This window comes from Octopus bimaculoides, chromosome 15 (genome assembly GCF_001194135.2).
Source record: "Octopus bimaculoides isolate UCB-OBI-ISO-001 chromosome 15, ASM119413v2, whole genome shotgun sequence".
Taxonomy (NCBI): Eukaryota; Metazoa; Mollusca; class Cephalopoda; order Octopoda; family Octopodidae; genus Octopus; species Octopus bimaculoides.
Genome location: NC_068995.1, coordinates 3,937,995 through 3,956,686, shown reverse-complemented (window position 1 = coordinate 3,956,686; position 18,692 = coordinate 3,937,995). Strand labels below are relative to the sequence as shown.

At 35.0% G+C, this 18,692-nt stretch overlaps 1 protein-coding gene across 1 annotated transcript in view; it reads right to left on the bottom strand.

The window, feature by feature from the left end:
- Positions 1-10,993: 10,993 nt before the first annotated feature.
- The window catches only part of LOC106880764 (short transient receptor potential channel 6), a 71,212-nt gene continuing 63,513 nt past the window's right edge, over positions 10,994-18,692 (bottom strand). The window contains exons 8-9 of the mRNA XM_052973437.1: positions 15,235-15,366; positions 10,994-10,998 (exon numbers count right to left, since the gene is read on the bottom strand). Coding sequence (XP_052829397.1) covers positions 10,994-10,998; positions 15,235-15,366 — 137 coding nt within the window. The remainder of the gene's footprint in view (positions 10,999-15,234; positions 15,367-18,692) is intronic.

Here is an 18,692-nt window from a genome sequence, read left to right as displayed (position 1 = left end):
CTCTCTCTCTCTCTCTCTCTCTCTCTCTCTCTCTCTCTCTCTCTCGGAGACTCTACTTCTTTATATAATCGGCATCGTAGGTAATCGACATCTTTCTTCTTCTCCAACAACATTTCTCTTAGACTTTCGTCAAACGGGACCGAAGTACTAATGATATTAATATACATTTATTGCACAGAAAATAAATTACGTCTCTTGATCCAAGTTCTTCTAATAATGCATTAGGTACGCCAATACCATTCACCTCTAGAGGCGCGTGGCTTAGTGGTTAGGGTGTTGTACTCATGATCGTAAGATGGTGGCTTCAATTCCTGGACCAGGTGATGAATTATGTTCTTCATTTCACATTCGTCCAATCCAGTCGGCTGGCAAAACTGAATAATCCAGTGATGGATCGGTGTTCCATACAGGTGGAGAATTCATACGCCATGGAAGCCGGCCCTTATGAGTCGGTATGACTTGAGAATGTAACATTTACCGTTGCTTTATAGTATTCACCTATCATGTTCACGAGGTTGCATTTAGAATGCTAAATTGTTTATTTGTGTTTATTTTAAACAATTACAGGGTGGAAGGTGTTTATAAGCCATTTAAAAACACACAAAAATCGTTAGATTCACTTCAACATTTAAATTTAATTTACCAAACTAATTTTCATCGCTTTCAGACCGCGACCTGTTCACTGACAAAATTCAGTAAGATGCAGCACGGAATTTTATCAGTGAAGAGGTCGCGATTTCAAAGCGATGAAAATATTTTGGTAAATTAGATTTAAATGTTGAAGTAAATCTAACGGCTTTTGTGTGTTTTTAAATGGCATATAAACACCTTTCACCCTGTAATTGTTTTTGTTTCAGCACACGATCTCAGATCATGTCACTTGCTATGCAAGTACTTCTCTGTAATTTTGTTTTAAAGTGTTCGCAAAAGGAGAAGGAACAGCGATTCCTTTAAGGGGCTTCGAAACTGACAGCAAAATGAAAAATATTATCTTTAGACTAAAGACCTGACCTGATTATTTGCAACTGAGAAGATTCCACTAAAATCAGTTAAGAGCTCATTGATGGTATTATTACTAGCAATGGATGAATTCTAAAACCCCGAAAATTGGAATGGTCCGACAGGTTTCCATAGTTTTCATCTACCAAATTTCATTCCCGGAGACTTGATCGATCTGAGACTAAGGTAAAAGACACGTGGTGCTGTGAACGCTTGCCCATTGTGCACAAATATTTTCCCGAGTTCTGTCGACACTAGGTCTCATGTAGAAACTGCCATATTTAGTAATTTTTTCCCCTATAAATATAGTTTCTTATCATTCTATAACACAAGAAGAATATCAATCTTTTTTATTTTATATTTTCCCAGAACTCCATTGCAGATCGCTGGTATTGTTAGAATATTAACCATTCCATTTATTTCCTAAACAATGACACGTATTTGAGAAAACATCTTCTTGTATGACGTTATTTCATAACGAATGGTAGTTTGTTTGACAGAATATTAATAATTTTAATTCGCTTCTCGAGTCATGCAACCATTCCACTGACGCTGGTTTTGTCAGTGTTATCAGTGAAAGTTATGATTGTATCCCAACATTCCATTCTCAAGGCTCCATGTTCTATAAAATTGGATATCAAGCTTAAAGAAGCGAAAATAATATGTAAATAACCGTTTTTGACATTAAAATAGTCATTTATAACATAAAATATTATATAAATAAATAACTTATTTTAATGTACATATAACAAAAACAAACTTCATTAATTTTAGCATTTCAGTCTATCTGTTAGTGTTCCGTGTGGGTGGGGGTATATGTAAAGTTTGGAAATCAATCATTTCTATTGGAAAACAAAAATTAGATTTTCGTGCAAGACATTATTTTAAAGCCGATTACTTTATAAATAAATATTTACCATAAAAAAAAAGATTATGTTTCCAGCTTCTAGTAAATCTCTTTTATATCGAATTTATTGCTTCCGATTTTCTCTTAAAGCTTAACTTTAGAAATCAGTTACAGAATCACCTAAATTTAAAAGATTATTTCTTCTATTCTGAAAGGTTGTAATTAACCAATTATTTATGTAATCAATTTAACGTTGTATTTTATTTTCTATTTCTTTTTTTACTCCCTACCTTTATATAACATATACAGAATTGGCCTTTTATCAAAAAAATTACTTGAATAATATTGAATTAGATCGTTGAGATATAAGAACTTAAATATAAGTAGAAACTTTCGGATTAACGCACGAATATTTATTAAACTTCGTTTGAAATATATTCAGTTACTCAGCCTCCAATTCTTGTATGGAAAAAAAACGATATTTCGCTCAATTCTATGCCCCCTTGTATGGCAAAATACGATATTCCGCCCCCAGAATCAATCCTTAACAAGTAGGAATTAAAAGAAAAATGTAAGCGAATATTATTATCGTTTTTGTGTGTTTTGTAAAATGACAGTTTTAGAATGGACAGTTCAATGATTCGATTCGTAGATTTATTGGATTCACTTTATCGATATTTGCTGGATTAAAAGAAAATTTGACCAAATTAGGAATATCATCCAAGAAAATGAATTAAATACGATTATTTTCCACTATATTGGTTTTTAAGCCGCTGTTTCATGTTTCATCCCGTTCATGTCCGCCATGTTTTATAGTTTCTTTTTATGGGTTTTTGTAAAATGTCAGCTGAAAAGAGGCTGTTACGCCTGATCTCAACACTTCCCTGTTTCTGGAAGAAATGGATAACATCATGAGAGTGAGAGGTCTATGGTGTAGATGTTTCTGCTGTGATATACATACATGCTCTCAAACATACACAAACATACATACATACATACATACATACATACATACATACATACATACATACATACATACATATGTATGTGTGTATGTATGTATGTACCTATCTATCTGTTTCTATATCTATATCTATATCTATCTATCTATCTATCTATCTATATCTCTCTCTCTCTCTATATATATATGTATATATATATATATATATATATATATATAGAGAGAGAGAGAGAGAGAGAGAGAGAGAGAGAATAAAGTTTATTTGCAAACATAACGTGACAGTCCTGACTAGGACTATGTTACTACATTTTAACCCCAGGTAAGCATTTCTTCCAGGACACAGATCGTGTGACGATAAACCAGCTGGTAACGATGTTTTCCAGGGAGTTAAATCATAGGCCACTGAAAACTCACATGTCTGATGGGTGGAGGTCAGCAAAACGTCATGAGTACTTTCCATATTCTTTGGCTTATACACTCACCACGCACACACACACACAAACACACACACAGACAGACACACACACACGCACATACACACACCATGCACATACACGCACATACGCATATACACTGACACACACCACATACAAATTAGTGAAACGTACTTTGTTGCACAAATTAGTTCAGAATTTGGTGATTAACTTTTTACTTGTAAGTCCAGAGGAAGAGGTAGAGCCCTTTCCTCTTGCTGACTCTCTAGAACCATTGAGCTTGATTTCATTAATATTCCACATAAACGGTTGCAGGTGAATACCTGCTTGAAAGATATGAGCAAGGAGAAGACGCCCGCCATTGGGGCGATGGTTTGCTGAGGAAGGACATCTATAGCGGTTAGGACGGAGTGGTGAAGCAGTGGACACAACAAAGGTGACGAGAGGTCGAGAAACAAGAACCGTACTTGATGGTATATAAGACGCAACCCTTTTTCAAAGAAGTGTCAAAGTGTCTCAAAACAATCACCCCGGGTCCTAAAAGCAAAGTTGAGCACGAAAATGTTGTGCGTCTAATATGTCCGCGCGTCTTTTGTGTCGTCAAATACTGTAAGTTGTGTGACAGAGTAGTGGAGTTATGAGAGTAATAAGCTCCGAGGAGCATCCCTCTACCATTTCTAGTGGCCCCCAAAAGTTCAAAGGCTCTGTACATCCTCTGATTGGTTCGTCGATATATAGATGAACGTCCCTTCACCTTTTCAAGAGGCCCTTAAAAAAGCCATAGGCTCTGTACATCTTTCTTCGATTGGCCCCTTGATATATATAGAAACAATCCTCTACCATTTCTAAAGACCCTGAAAAAGGCCATAGGCTCTGTAGAACTTCTTTCGATTGGTCCACTCATATATAGAGAGAGCTAAGTTACTGCTTAGGCATTATCGATTTCCTAAAAAGGAAATTTGTTTGATGCGAGTTATATGAAGCTGTTCTTAGAAAAAAAAACCTGATAAATAATGGGTTCAAAGCGAGATTCGAAGATTAATATTAATAGCAAGTGAAGTTTAAAAGTTTCGGCTTAACACGCAGATAAATCTTTAAAATCACGAGATCTGATCATATCAAATTTTATGACTTCTTTTCTGAAATTAATTGATGAATTACTGACAATCGAACGGGTATCGAACTATGGAGATGATAGAGAAAAGCATTTCATATTCGTCGTGTTTAATAATACATAAGCGATATGCAAAGTTTGCCAGTGACTAGACAATCATTAGCTACGCCAAACTACCATAATAGACACGATGACCTGAAAATAATTTTATTAATTATGTGACATTAATGACAAAATTATTTTTTGCGTTGATAAAAATTTCTTCTCACAAGAGATAAGGGAGAAAATCTGTGACAGTTCCAATAACCAAAAATTAATTTTAATGGAGACCTACACGGGGAATAGCTATGATCTTCGGCAGTTATAGCGATAAATTCTTACTGGATCTTCTTAGACAAGCATGTTCAGCTCACAGCTACGAAAACAACAGAACATCGAAAAGAAATAGTATTTTGTGCGTAACAAGTTTTCACTAACGCTGAAGATTTTCTCCATTAGGTTAATAACATAAGCTATATTATTATATATAATAAAATACTTTTTCAGCTCACCACATAAAGTACAGTAACCTGTTCTTAATTCCAGTTTTCTCAACAATAGATTTTTTTATGTCATTATTTGAACTTGTGCAGGTCGTTCGGCAAAAGTTGAACACCTATACGCATACACATACACGTATACGTGCGTGCGTGTATGTGTATGCGTGTGTGTGTGAAAGATTGTATATAATTTCCTATATAACATGCGTCCATGCATGTATTATTGAAGATAGCACCCATAAAAATACCCTGTTTCATATCTAGAATTTAGTAGCTACATGTCTACGTTTTGATTTCGAAAACCGCTTTTAGGTTGTCTTTGCATTTACAACACTGTGGGTTCGAAGAAGGAGCTTCATTCAAGTTATGCGGCCAATCAATAATCTTTAACCTCTTCTCGATGCATGTGGTTTTTAACGAATTTATTAATTCGTATATTTTTATACAGCTAAGTGTTACAAATAGAAATACGAAAACTGCTTGCTGAACCATGTGCGAAGATAGATAGCGAGGCCTGTTTATAGGAGAGATGGTAAGAGATAGAACGAGGAATTAAGAAACGGGGACATAAAACTATATCTAGCCTAATACATTGTTTTACATTAACACACCATGTCTTCTTCAATTTGAATATTTACATCGAGTTTCCTAGATAACCTGGAAACAAAGAAATTTTAAAATATGCAAGAACTTAAATTTTCTGCAAAGTTGGTCTGACGATCGATTAGATGAAAGTCAAAGTAATTATAGCGAGAAGGTTTTCGCACACGTCTAATAGATAAGTGATCGATAATATATCCCTTTACTTTGGTAACATCAAATATGGTGGATAATGTTTTCTAACATTTATCTTAATATATCAGAAACTTCAAAAATGTTAACATGAGTCTTTCCACGTTCTTTAAAGTATTGCGTTAATATTTTCTTTCAAAAGAATTGAATTACTGACGTGGAATGAGTAATTCGGTTACAATAAATTCTTTAAATATCAGGGAATTTCTCATTGTTTTATCAAAACGTGAAGATCCGTGGCTTAGTGTTTAGGATGTTGCAAACACGATCGCCAGATGGCAGTTCGATTCTCGGACCGAATGGCGCGTTGTTTCCTTGGGTAAAACAGTTCATATCATGTTCCTCCAGTCCACTCAGTTGTAAATGGGTCACTCCGCGACGGACTATCCTTCCGACGAGAAGAACGTTTGCCTAGCCAGCAGGGTGACGTCATTCAACATCCGATTATGTAGTCGATCACTTCATCCCGTGACATCAAAATAATGCTACAGTCTACCGTGCACCTCAATGTAGATCATGAAAGAAAAAAGATATAGAACTTGTAATTCTTCTCCATATTTCAGAGACACTTACAGTTTAACGAGGAATGGGAACCAAGAAGGGGAACCGAGAACCAGGCAAGAAACAACGAATACTATAATTCTTTGCCGTTTAATGCCATGCATTTTGTTGTTGTTGCTTTTCTGTTTTGTATTCTAACAAACATTTTATGTATTCGGTAATTAAAACTGATAAGGAATAATTAAATGACAAGAGAGAAAATATTCCAGAAAACAAGACACAAGGCAGAGGAACAAGTCTCGGAATATTCTTAATGTTGATCAGGGAGAGGAATTACAAATAAAGCGACCGATTTTTAATAATTGTGAGTTATTTTATCGTTTTCATTGTCAATATTATAATTGCAATTAAAAGCGGCGAGCAGGCGGAATCGTTAGCAAGCCGGGAAAAAATGTTTTGCGACCTTTCGTCCATCTTCACGTTCTGAGTTCAAATTCTGCCGAGGTCGACTTTGTCTCTCATCCTTTCGAGGTCGATAAAATAAGTACCAGTCATATACTGGGATTGATGTAATCGACTTAACCCTCCCCCGAAATTGTTGGGCTAGAGCTAAAATTTGAAATCAATATTATCATTGCCATTCAAGGCGGTAATCTGGCAGAATCGCTACCACCCCGAACAAAATGCTTAGCAGCATTTCGTCCGTCTTTATGTTCTGAGTTCAAATTCAGCCGGGGTCGACTTTTCCTCTCGTCAATTAGGAATCGATAAAAAAATTACTGGGGGTCGATATAATCGACTTGGCTGCTCCCCCAAGCCTTCTGCCAAAATTCCAAACCAATAGTATGATTGCAATTCGCTTTGTAGTCACTTTGGATACTTCCCGTTCTTTCTAACGTATCCTCTTTTTGTTCTTCCTACCTCATTTCTACCCCGTAGTTACATGCCTTATGTCTATTACTGTAAATAGCATCTAACCCGTTATCACCCTTATTTCCACCTGCTAAATATATTCATCATGATACAATTGTACATCGCACAGAACTTTGTAAAAGCCGTCTGCCGCAAAATAAGAAATTTTTATATCAACGCCAACAATTTGATTTGAATCTATGGAATTTTAAACAGATTTTCTAAGAGAATTCATGATATAAATGAAACTGCTTCAAGAATCTAAATTCAAAACTGCGAGAAACCAAAGCATTTGGTTGGGAAGCAAACTTCTTACCACACAGCCACGCTTTGGTTTTAAAGGGAGAGAACTGAATGCCGAACGACATTTTCCTGATGCTCCGTTGATTCCGCCATTTGCACATGTTAAAAGTCAGCGTGGTCATTGATATGTATATAGGTCTCGTTGTGTATAATGGGTGTCACAGTAAATATGAATGGAGCTGATAATTGGGAGAGATAATGAAAAGAAGTATTTTGATATGGAAATCAAATCCTGAATATTGCTTTCGAAGACAAGTTAAATCATTATTTGGAATATGACGTAATAACTGCCTATGAGCTTCAATAGAAAGCAGTGAACATAAACCACAAATATAATATAGAATATTTTTATAGTTTTTTTACTGATAAATTCGGTAGTTTTATTGCTGAATATAAAATTTCAGTTGTGAATGATAAACAGAATTTACTTATTACTATTCAGAAAGGTAAATAAAAATTTACTAAGTTTATCTTAACCAAATAAAAAGTATTGATTGGTTAAGTACAGAAGACATAACTAATAGATAGACAGAAAATATATTACTGTACGAAAAATAATTCAATCTAATAAAATAAATAGTCTAGATTTAATTAATTCAGTTTACGCCAGTGATCGGAATGTAATAAGACCATCCATAGAGCAAATAAATCATATAAAATCTATGTTATGTAATAATTTCTCTCATTTCAAATCTCGTTGAGGTCACCTTTACCCTTCATCCCCCAGGGTTCGATAAAATACAGTATTGGTCAAATACTAGGATCAAGAGTAGCGATCTACGTCCGTCCCTCAAATTGCTGACTTTGCGCCCAAATCAGAAACCATTACTTTGTATATCTCTGGTTCGAATCCCATCAAGGGTCCTCTAATAAAATAACTACTAGATATTTGTTCACGTTAACTATTATTGATCTACGACCTTTCCATCTTTGACTATCTCATCGTTTTAAGGTCATCTATAATTACAGTATTTGAGTCGACTTTCTATCATATATTTTTCGTGCTAGCCTTCATATGTCACTCGGTTTAAAATTGTCACGTGGCCCTTAAGTGATCTAATGAAGAATATTCTGTTGTATGTTTTCAGGAAAGATCTAAACATAATTCTCTCACTTCCAGCCACGAGTAGCAGAGGCCGTAAAATGGACTATGGGCACTGTCCCTCCTCCTTAGACTAAGCTATTCAAATGTAACAATCAATGATTCAATCAATTATGTGTTGATGGATGTATTCGTAAAATGGTGGAAAGAATGACAGAACGAGCTGGAGAATGTGAAAGCATGAAACTAAATGAAGTTGAATTCATCGGGAATAAACTTTCAATTAATGTATTAACTAATGTAAGAGTTGGAAGCGATTGTACTGAAGTAGGTCTGATAAAGCTCCTCAGCAATAACATGCGACGAAAAGTTCCAGTATTTACCCAGAGGTGAGCCTCGGCTGTGACTTTTCAAGATCAAATCGAGGCCGCAGCATACGGGCGTTGGATCTCATAGCAGGATATTTGATTCTAGAAAGAAACAAGACAGTTGTGTAGCCGAAAATATTCGAATGGAATATGATTAGGTTTAGGAAGGAACTTTATCCAGATCTACTTTCAAAATTATAATTACTGTATATAAATGACTGATTTTAGTATCTTTATGATATTTCAGATATTTATGAATTTAAAAACAACGCTATCGAAAGAAAATTCATGGTTTTTACGAACACAGTTTAGAGAAACCGGAAATATTTCATTAATATGTAATAAATTAATATTTACGTTTTTAGCTTCTCAGAGATGTAAAAATAGGTTAACCTCTATCCTGATAAATTCTCTGCGAGCCATTATTTTTCACAAATGTTATTTCAAAATATTTTAGCTTAATTTTGCTAAAAGTATTTTGAGATCAGATCTGTAACTTTCTTGAAACATTCTCTTTGTTAGGCCTAGCGTATCGCTTTCCTATTTAAAAAGTATATTTTGTAGGTTTCCAATTATATCTAGCTTTAAGGCAGTTGTATGTGTTCAAAATAAATAACAATGATGCACAACACGTGACCAAAAAGCAAAAAGAAAAGTGGTAGCAATTAATGAATGTATCATGCTTTATTTGGCAAAGTTCGTCCAACGAATTCTATAAACGTGAATTGAATGTTTTTTACGATTATATAATTCAGTTTGTTTAAGTCAATGTTTATGTTAATTTTTTGAAAGTCAGTAATCAATATTCCGAATTCTATTTATAGTATTTCAAATTAAACATGGAATCTTTACCTAGCGAACGCGTCAACCGGAAGCATGAAGTATCATGAAGCTTGGCATAAATTCTATAAATGTTAATGACATGCGCAAAGCAATTGAACTTTGCTTCACACTCAATTCTCTTCGGAAAGAAATTGCACAAGGTGTTAATTACAATTTCAGTGTCTGGTAATCACTCATATAAGATTACTACTAAATATTCGTAATTTAGAAACTATTGTTGCTTTTAGAAAATATTTACCAAACGGTGCCATATTGGAATTTTTATGCCAGAAGCAATTCAGAACTTGAAATTTCATTACATTGTAAATAACTTGCACTTTTTTCATGCATCACAAGAAAATTTTTTCGCCTAACAACATGAAGGTATTGGCGTGCAGTTGGAAGTAATGGCAACGCACAACGTACATAAATTGTAGAAAGTTTGTCGCTTCTGTTTTACAATTTCCATTCAACTCATATAAGTTATACTAACCGAATTAAATAAATTTGTGCATATTATGACAGTTCTGCTGACATGAAACTATGCAATAATACTGAAGTACAGAAATCGTGTGTAATTTGGAGATTTACTGCCTATAATATATTCTCATTGAGACAATTTATCTTCCATCGACTAATTAACTTTGACAATTTAACTTTGCTTCAATTTAGCTTCTTAATAGAAAACCTTCCCCTGATACTGAAAACTGAGGTTTCACCATCTTATATTGGTGAGAATTAGATTCAAGACAAATATCTACTATTATTTGTTAATAATTAGGATTCGAGTGGGACTGTAGATATGGAGGCCTCAACAGCATAAGCTAGAGTTTTAAATTTTTTTATTTTGTAAATTTATTCTACATCCTATTAGTAAACCACTAACACGTTTTTCGAGATCGCTTTGAATTATCAATAAAAATACACACTCAAGAATATGTAAATTAATTATTAAAGAAATGGACACTCCACATGTTGCCTCAAAACGATTGATTCGGTCTGTAAGACCCAAGAAATATCTGTATATCGACTGTTTGGGGGGTGGGAGGAAACCTTTGGGAAATATTATCCCGCTTTTTTTCTTTCACAATCATTCATAAATATTTCTGATATGAGCTTTGTTTTGTGTTACTCAGTTCCTCTAATAAGTTCAGTAATAATTAACTGACTAATTATTGTTTATACACCACATATCATATTCTGAATCATTGCATCACTGGTTGTCAGTTTAAATTTACAGAATTTACGAAAAATTAAAATTCTAACGCCGTGTACAATAAATATTCTTCGTCTTTTGAATCTTTCGTCTTTTTACAATCTTTTTCGAACTATAATGTTACAATAATCGATGAGAACGTTTTAACCTGAAGAAAACACAAATATCATAAGAATGAAGGGAATATTCAAAATCGACATCCTTATAGAGACAACAAAAATGCTATGTGAATCATTAATCCAATGTTATATTAGTTAATCCGATTTTATTGTAACAAAAGTGAAGATACCGACAAAAGACTTCGAATCATGCAAGACCTCTTAGAAAGATTTAAGTGTTTTACTATCAAACATTTCTTAAAACAGATAAGCCTGTATTATCAAACCTAAATTTTATAAATGCGTCATATATAAAGGAAGAATTAAAATTAAAATTGATTATTTAAAATTAAAAATAATTAATGTCAAACCAATAGACAAAATATTGTTTCTAACAGAGATGCACAACATATTTATAAGTTACATGTCCAGAATAATTTATACATCTCACGTGACAAGCCCAATCTTCTCTATCTTTTTTTTTATCAAGCCTAAAATGTGACTATATTAAAATAATACCTATTAGTAATCCTGTGCGTTATGGGATTTTGAAAGAAATTCTAATCTTATTATAAGCAGCGTTTAAATAAAGAATTTATTTTTAAATTTAATTTTAAACACTAATTGATACTTTGGTAAACAAGTTTGTAGATACGTGTAGCACAAAACTTTTTAAAATCACCCTTGATAAATAAAATATCAAAAATCTGTAACGTAATACTTACAGAAATTTGTCTGTCTACTTCAGTTTATCTATCTGTATTATCTAGTGGAGCCTTATAGATAACTAAACTACGGTTTTAGAAGCATATGAATAACGATAAAAGTAATAAAAAGAACAAGATAAGGTAGCAGATATAATTGTTAAGTTTCATTTATGAATTTTCAATATGTTTTTCTTTCATTTCAAAGTAGCAGAAATATTTTCAAAGACTTCACAAAATATGGGTAAAAAAATGGATAGCCATCAGAAAGTAGAAAAAATATCCAGAAAAAGTTTTCTTATTTCCACCAAATATACTAGTAAATTGTGATGATAATTCCACCAAAACGAAAAGCTACATAATTTAGTTACTTGTTGTACGGTACGATCAATATGGCAATATGTATATGAGAGAGAGAGAGAGAGAGAGAGAGAGAGAGAGAGAGAGAGAGAGAGAGAGAGAGAGAGAGAGAGAGAGAGAGAGAGAGAGAGAGAGAGGAGAAAGAAAGAAAGAAGTGGAGAGAGAAGACATAAAATATGTCTGGTACCATTTCATCTTGATATCATTCCATCTAACAGAAGAACCATTCTGTTAAAATAGTCTCACTACAGTCAAACGATGCTCAACTATACAGATCGGATGAATGGAATTTATGCTTAGATCGGAAAGCTTGCTTCTACAGATAAAGAGTCGGGGCCGAATTTTATATGCAGGAATCATGGTGGATAATAGAACGGTTTCTGCAATAAAGAAATGGTTTCGTGTCTTTGTATAGCATTTGAGAAATATTCGTTTTCACGAGATGCATAGAATATCCTTCTAAAGTAAAACAATATATTCTATATCGTTGTATCGGGATATAAAAGGCTCAGGCAATGGTTACTATTACAGATGAATATCAAAAAATACGGACAACTTAAAAATATCCATTCCTCTTCCAAAAGCATCAGAAGATATATATATATATATATATATATATATATATACATACATACATACATACATACATACATACATACATACATACATGTGGCTTATATTGTTCTTATATAGTCACATGTTGATAGCTGGATGAAGGAAAAAGGGCACCGATGTCTGAAACCTAGTGGGTGTTGAGGTAGGCACTATGCAGATGATAAGAAAAACGTGGTCGGCAAAGAGAGCCGAATGGAGAGTGTGCTGTATCACTATCCCTGAGGTCGTTGATTACAGGTCGTGTGTTTTATTAGTAGGAGAGATACTTGACCTTTAATGCCTGTCTCTGAATTCATTCTGCTGGGGTTGCGGTAATCTTTAGCCAACCCTCTGCAAAGTTCAACGAGACTTACACTGGAGGGCAACTCAGACATACTGACTGAGATGTTGCTACACACTCACTCACTCACACACACACACACACACACACACATACACGTACACACACACATACACACACATACGCACACACTTACACACACTCGTACACACACACGTACTCACACACAGAAAAACGCACATGTACACACAGGCACAAACACACACACTCATACACACACATACACACACGCGTGCCCGCACACACACAGATACACATATACGCACGTACGCACGTACACACACAGACACAATATATGTACGTGTCACTCAGATCCTCTAACCTATGTGGGTGGGCTGCAGCTGCTACCCTCTCGAATATTCGACGCCGTATTTAAAAGAAAGACATTTAGATGTTTAGCAAAATTTCCCTCAGCAACATGCTGTAACGTCTGATTCACAGATGTACAAATTCAGTTCTTCTGGCATTACAAAGGACTGCGTCCCCTTTAATTATACCCACTCTCCCTCCACTCATCTTTATACGAAACACTACTCTACTCCCTTCCAACCATACTACCCTGTCTTATCTTCTAAACGTCTCCCTCGTTCTTCCCATTATTCCCCACCCAGAAATAAACCCCACTGAAATGTGTCACTCGTCCAGATTATTTTTGCGGACATCGAGCCACATCTTCTGAGTAAAAATCGAAATAATCTCGAAGCAAAGTATTTTAATCTCGGAACAAATTTATTAGTGAATAAAACACAAATCAAAACAGATAAATGAATGTTTATGCTTTATATTGATTGAACACAAAGTTATTTTGTTTTAAATTGGAATTCAAGTCACCATTTGTCTTAAGTCTGCAACGCTTCGTTTATTTATGGACGACGAAAGTCTGTCTCAAAGTAACGATAGCTTGTTTCACGCGGGTGTGGTATTTCAGGAGACGTCAAGGAAAGAAGCAAGTTGTGCCATACGCGAGGTCTGGACTCGAAACACATATGCATGTAGAGATCAGTGTCTGCTACTGAACGAAAAGATTGGTAATCCATTGCTTCAGCGCCTGATTTTAAGGAGACAACGGTATATGATTGGTGAAATCATATACCGTTCAATCACCACATTTACATTGGATGGGGGACACCCGCTACGAGATGAATAACATAGAACAGGTTAAACAGGTTAAACAAAGCTCTACGATTTACAATGAAGAATCTTTCTCATCGTTTCCATTCAATGTATGGATTGACTGCATCCTAAAATGTTATAACAAGACTTCTCAATGAAAAAGTAGATTATTTCATTGTAAAAAGAACGTTAAGAAAGTAGCTGGGTTTTGTATTTGCAGAGGATTACCGTAATCTCATTAAAGATGTTTCGACACTTGTTCAATAAACGTTTTCCAGTGAAAATTAATCTGTAATTTATTTAGTACTCGTTTGATAAAGACATTGGGTTAGGGTATGATGGCATTCTTTAATTAGAAAAAGAAAAATCTCAATTAGGTTGAATTTGTTTGGAGGTTATTTTAATTGCCTTGTGATTTGTGATTGTATTCATTTATGTTTGCGAAAGTGTTGCGATCAGCGTTAGTGTGACAAGTCTGCAATGATTCATAGCCAGTGTCTATCACTCACTTGCACGCACCCATATGTGCACATGTACACACGAACACACACATATATAAACACATCTGCATACGCTCAAACACATATTCACGTACACGCGCACGCATGTACACACATATGTGCACGAGGTTGATTTTAAATGTTCAGAAGGATTATGCCACGAGTCTTGTAGCATGAAATACATACGTGCATTCATATGCATATATGCATGCACGTATGTATATATCAATATCTATCTATCTATGTCTCATATTTATATATATATACATATGCATATACATACGCACACATACATATGTGTGTCTATGTGTGTGTGTGTGTGTGTGCATATGTATATGCATATGTGTGAATGCATGTTTGTATGTTATGTTTGTATGTTTGTATTGCTTGTGTTTTGCTTTCAGGCTTGGATGGACTTTGATGACATTGACCCAAAGCTATACGCAGCTATAGCTTACTTTTAATTTGTTCATGTTGAATAGCTACTGCTCTCTCGGGAAAATTATGTCGATGTCGTTGATAGGAGAACAGTTAAATACATCAATAATTCTAGCATCAATATTATATGCCAATTAGAAGTGAGATTTTCTGTTATATCTTCCTATTGCTTTTAAAAGAGTAGATATTCGTTCTTAAAAAGAACTTAAAGTTTACCTGAGAGCTGTAACATGTTAGTATCCCGTTTAGTAATCTGTGAGCAATCATATGTAGATTTGATTGAGGAGTAAGCGCGTTTGTGTCTGCTGATGTTTCTGGTTACCTGTTCGCTAACGTTGGACAGGTAGACTGATTTTACAGAATAATACAATGGAATGAAATGTGTTAATCTTCCCATTTCGTTATGCATTTGATGTCAGATTAGCAATCACCCACTCAATGATAAGCTCATCGCACAAAAAGCATTTATGCCAGGTGCACATATATTTCTGGCTCTAGAAACACCATAACATATATATATATACATATGCACACGTGAGTGTGTGTGTGTGTGTGTGTGTGTGTACGTCTGCATGCGCACGTGCGTTTGTGTATGCGTCTTTGTGTGTGAGTATGAGAGAGACTTAAAGGAACATAGAGAGAGAAAGAGAGAGAGGAGAGAAAGGTAAACGGTTTAGATTCCTTTTATTCCATTTTTTTTGACATCAGAAGAAAGACTTACCCGTTAGTATATTCCCCTTTCTGATTTATCTGAAATTAATATCGCAATCCATACAATTTATCAGAAATCAATTGAAAATGATAATTAAAAAAAATGAAATATTATATATCTTTAGTGAGTGAATAGAATGTGAAAAAAAAAACAAAAAAAAACCCAGCCATAATCGAACTCTGAATGTATCGAGATGCATTTATTTATTTTTTAATGAAATACTAAAAGTTTTGTCGAAGTTACGTTCATTTAATAACGTTGTCAATATTTATTTTTCAACGATATGATATTTCGGAATATAGATATCGATTCCAGTATGTTTGAGTTATGCAGACATTATCATTAAGATTGATTTTAGTATACCATATTGTCAAAAGCAGTGGTTTTTATTATAAGAGTTACAAGTACAAAACACAAACAACCTCACCACACATACAAGACAACAACAATTATTCCAAAAATCTAACGTAGAATTTCCATTGTTTGCAACGGATATTTACCAACGAGTCAAAATCTTTTCTTTAACATTCAAGAAATACTTAGGCAAAAACAAGAAAAAGGTTGTATTGTGTTTCTCATTGAGATGTGTATTTATTAATCATTCAATTGAATGCAGGAACAACGGTGTGCTTATGAAGATCGCCGCGCAGTCGCGTAAGTTCCTGGTTCGATCCCACTGTGCGATAGCATGGGAAAGCGTTTTCTGTTAAAACCGCAAGATAATCAATATTGTCACATACCTTCTAACATGATATACGAAGTGGTATCAAAAATTTCTCGGACTAGTTATGTTTAAAAATATCTTTGTCTAAATTTGAACAGCATCTCCTTCGAAATAATGGCCTTGCGCAGCAATACACCAGTCTCATCATTCCTGCCATTTTTGGAATCCGGTCTCGAAGACGTTTTCCGTAAAAGAGTGGAAGACCTTTTGAGATTCTCTCTTGATCTTCACAACGGTGCTCAAACGGCGACATTTGATCTGAATTTTCATCTGAGGGAGGAGATTGAAGTCCGCAGCTGCTATATCTGGCGAATAGGGTTGGGGTGCGGGAGCGATTCCATGTTTTTGGCGACAAACTCACAAGTAAAGAGATCTCTGTGACAAGGTTCATTATCGTCATGAAGAATTCAATACTTCGCGCTCCTCAGATCCAGTTGCTTTCGCGGAATGCCATTCCACAAATGCTTCAAAACGTAGAACTCTCGATTGACAGTCTGGCCCTGGGTTACGAAATCTCAATGCACAATACCGCGGATGTCGAAAAGAGCGATGAGAATGCGGGTCTGCCGCTCGCTTTTGATGCGCTCATGTCACTCGAAACATTGCATATGACCCATTTCCTCATCGCCGTAAGCTTCTCAGAGCATGCTCAATGTCTGTAGCAGACTTCCCAAGTTTAACGCAAAATATCACGTTGGCATTTTGTTCCAACTTCCTGTCCATGACAAAATTCGCAGACAACAGCTTACACGTGATCACAGAAACAGATTTCACAATTTGCGAAATAAGCACAGCGATGTCACGCGGTACACTGCCTAATGAAGGTCGCTGCTAGCTCTCACTGCGCACGCAATGTTGTGCTGCCATCTTTTGACGCATTATAGAACTAGTCCGGAAACTTTTTGATATCAGGCTGCGAGCTAGCAGAATCATTAGCACGCCGGGCAAAATACTTAGCGGCATTTCGTCCATCTTTATATCCTGAGTTCAAATTCCAGCGAGGTCGACTTTAACTTTCATCCTTCCGCGGTCGATAAAATGAGTACCAGTTGAGTACTGGGGTCGACGTAATTGACTTGCCTCCTCCATCGAAAGTAATAGACTTGTGTCGAAATTTGAAACCAATATAATATACCAGTGACGCAATCTTTGCATCATTCCATGCTTTATGTGTGCAAGCTGGTGGCGCTCGCTCTAAGTACTCTAGATTTTATTTCTATTTTTTATTGTAAACGTATCTGCCGCCTCGGACACTCGGCAAAGAGCGCCCTTGGTGGAATCATGCAGGCCGAAATAAGTGGATGGAGGACACGTGGTCACGAGGTAGATATGAATATCGCAAGTTTAAACAGTCGAGCAAACGTTTAACACATGTCTGAAATTACGCCGGATAGTAACAATATTCTCATGAATTGGCCTAGATTTTACACTTTACTGCCTTGTAGTTTAATTTAGACACCATTTCTTTCAATTGTTCCAAGTCTAAAAGGAATGGCAAATGTCAGGCAATTCGTTGACAGCCATCTAAGATTATTTTCCACGTGTGACTAACGATAGACCGTTGTGGAATTTAACAGGAAGAATTTTAAATATTTCGAACGGCATTACCAGATGAGTAGCCCATTTAAGAACTGGAATTTTGTATGTGATCAATAGAGTGATGTTATTGTGCATTCAACGGCTTCGAAACTAATTATTTTGCATGAAATAGTTCGAACAAGAAATGATATAATTATACCGTTCTTAATTAATTAATGGAATATCAACGAACAGCTTAGCTTATAGTAGGGATATTAAAACCCTTTATTCAATAATGAATGGAACAAGTTAATTGACGCCTACATAATTGTATATATATTAAAGTAGACACTTCGTCTACACAATTTTCGGAAACTTCGGTAATTTCTTAGACGTGACCATCTTTTGTTATAATTAAGTTGATTGTTTTACGAAGTGGTAGGCGCTTTTCACTTTACACATTCTTTTAAATCGCATACGTATGGCATAAGTTAAATAAGAACGTCTCTTATCAGGTATCGCCAAATTTGTAGTTAAAAATATTGGATCTGTTCTACGTAACTTTCGAAATGTTTAATGGTACACAAAACGGTACATATAAATAGCATCTTGAACATACTTCTGATGGCTGGGTGGTGCATATACAGTGATCTGGCGGAAGATATACATATACACATGTACATACATACATATATATATATATATATATATATATATATA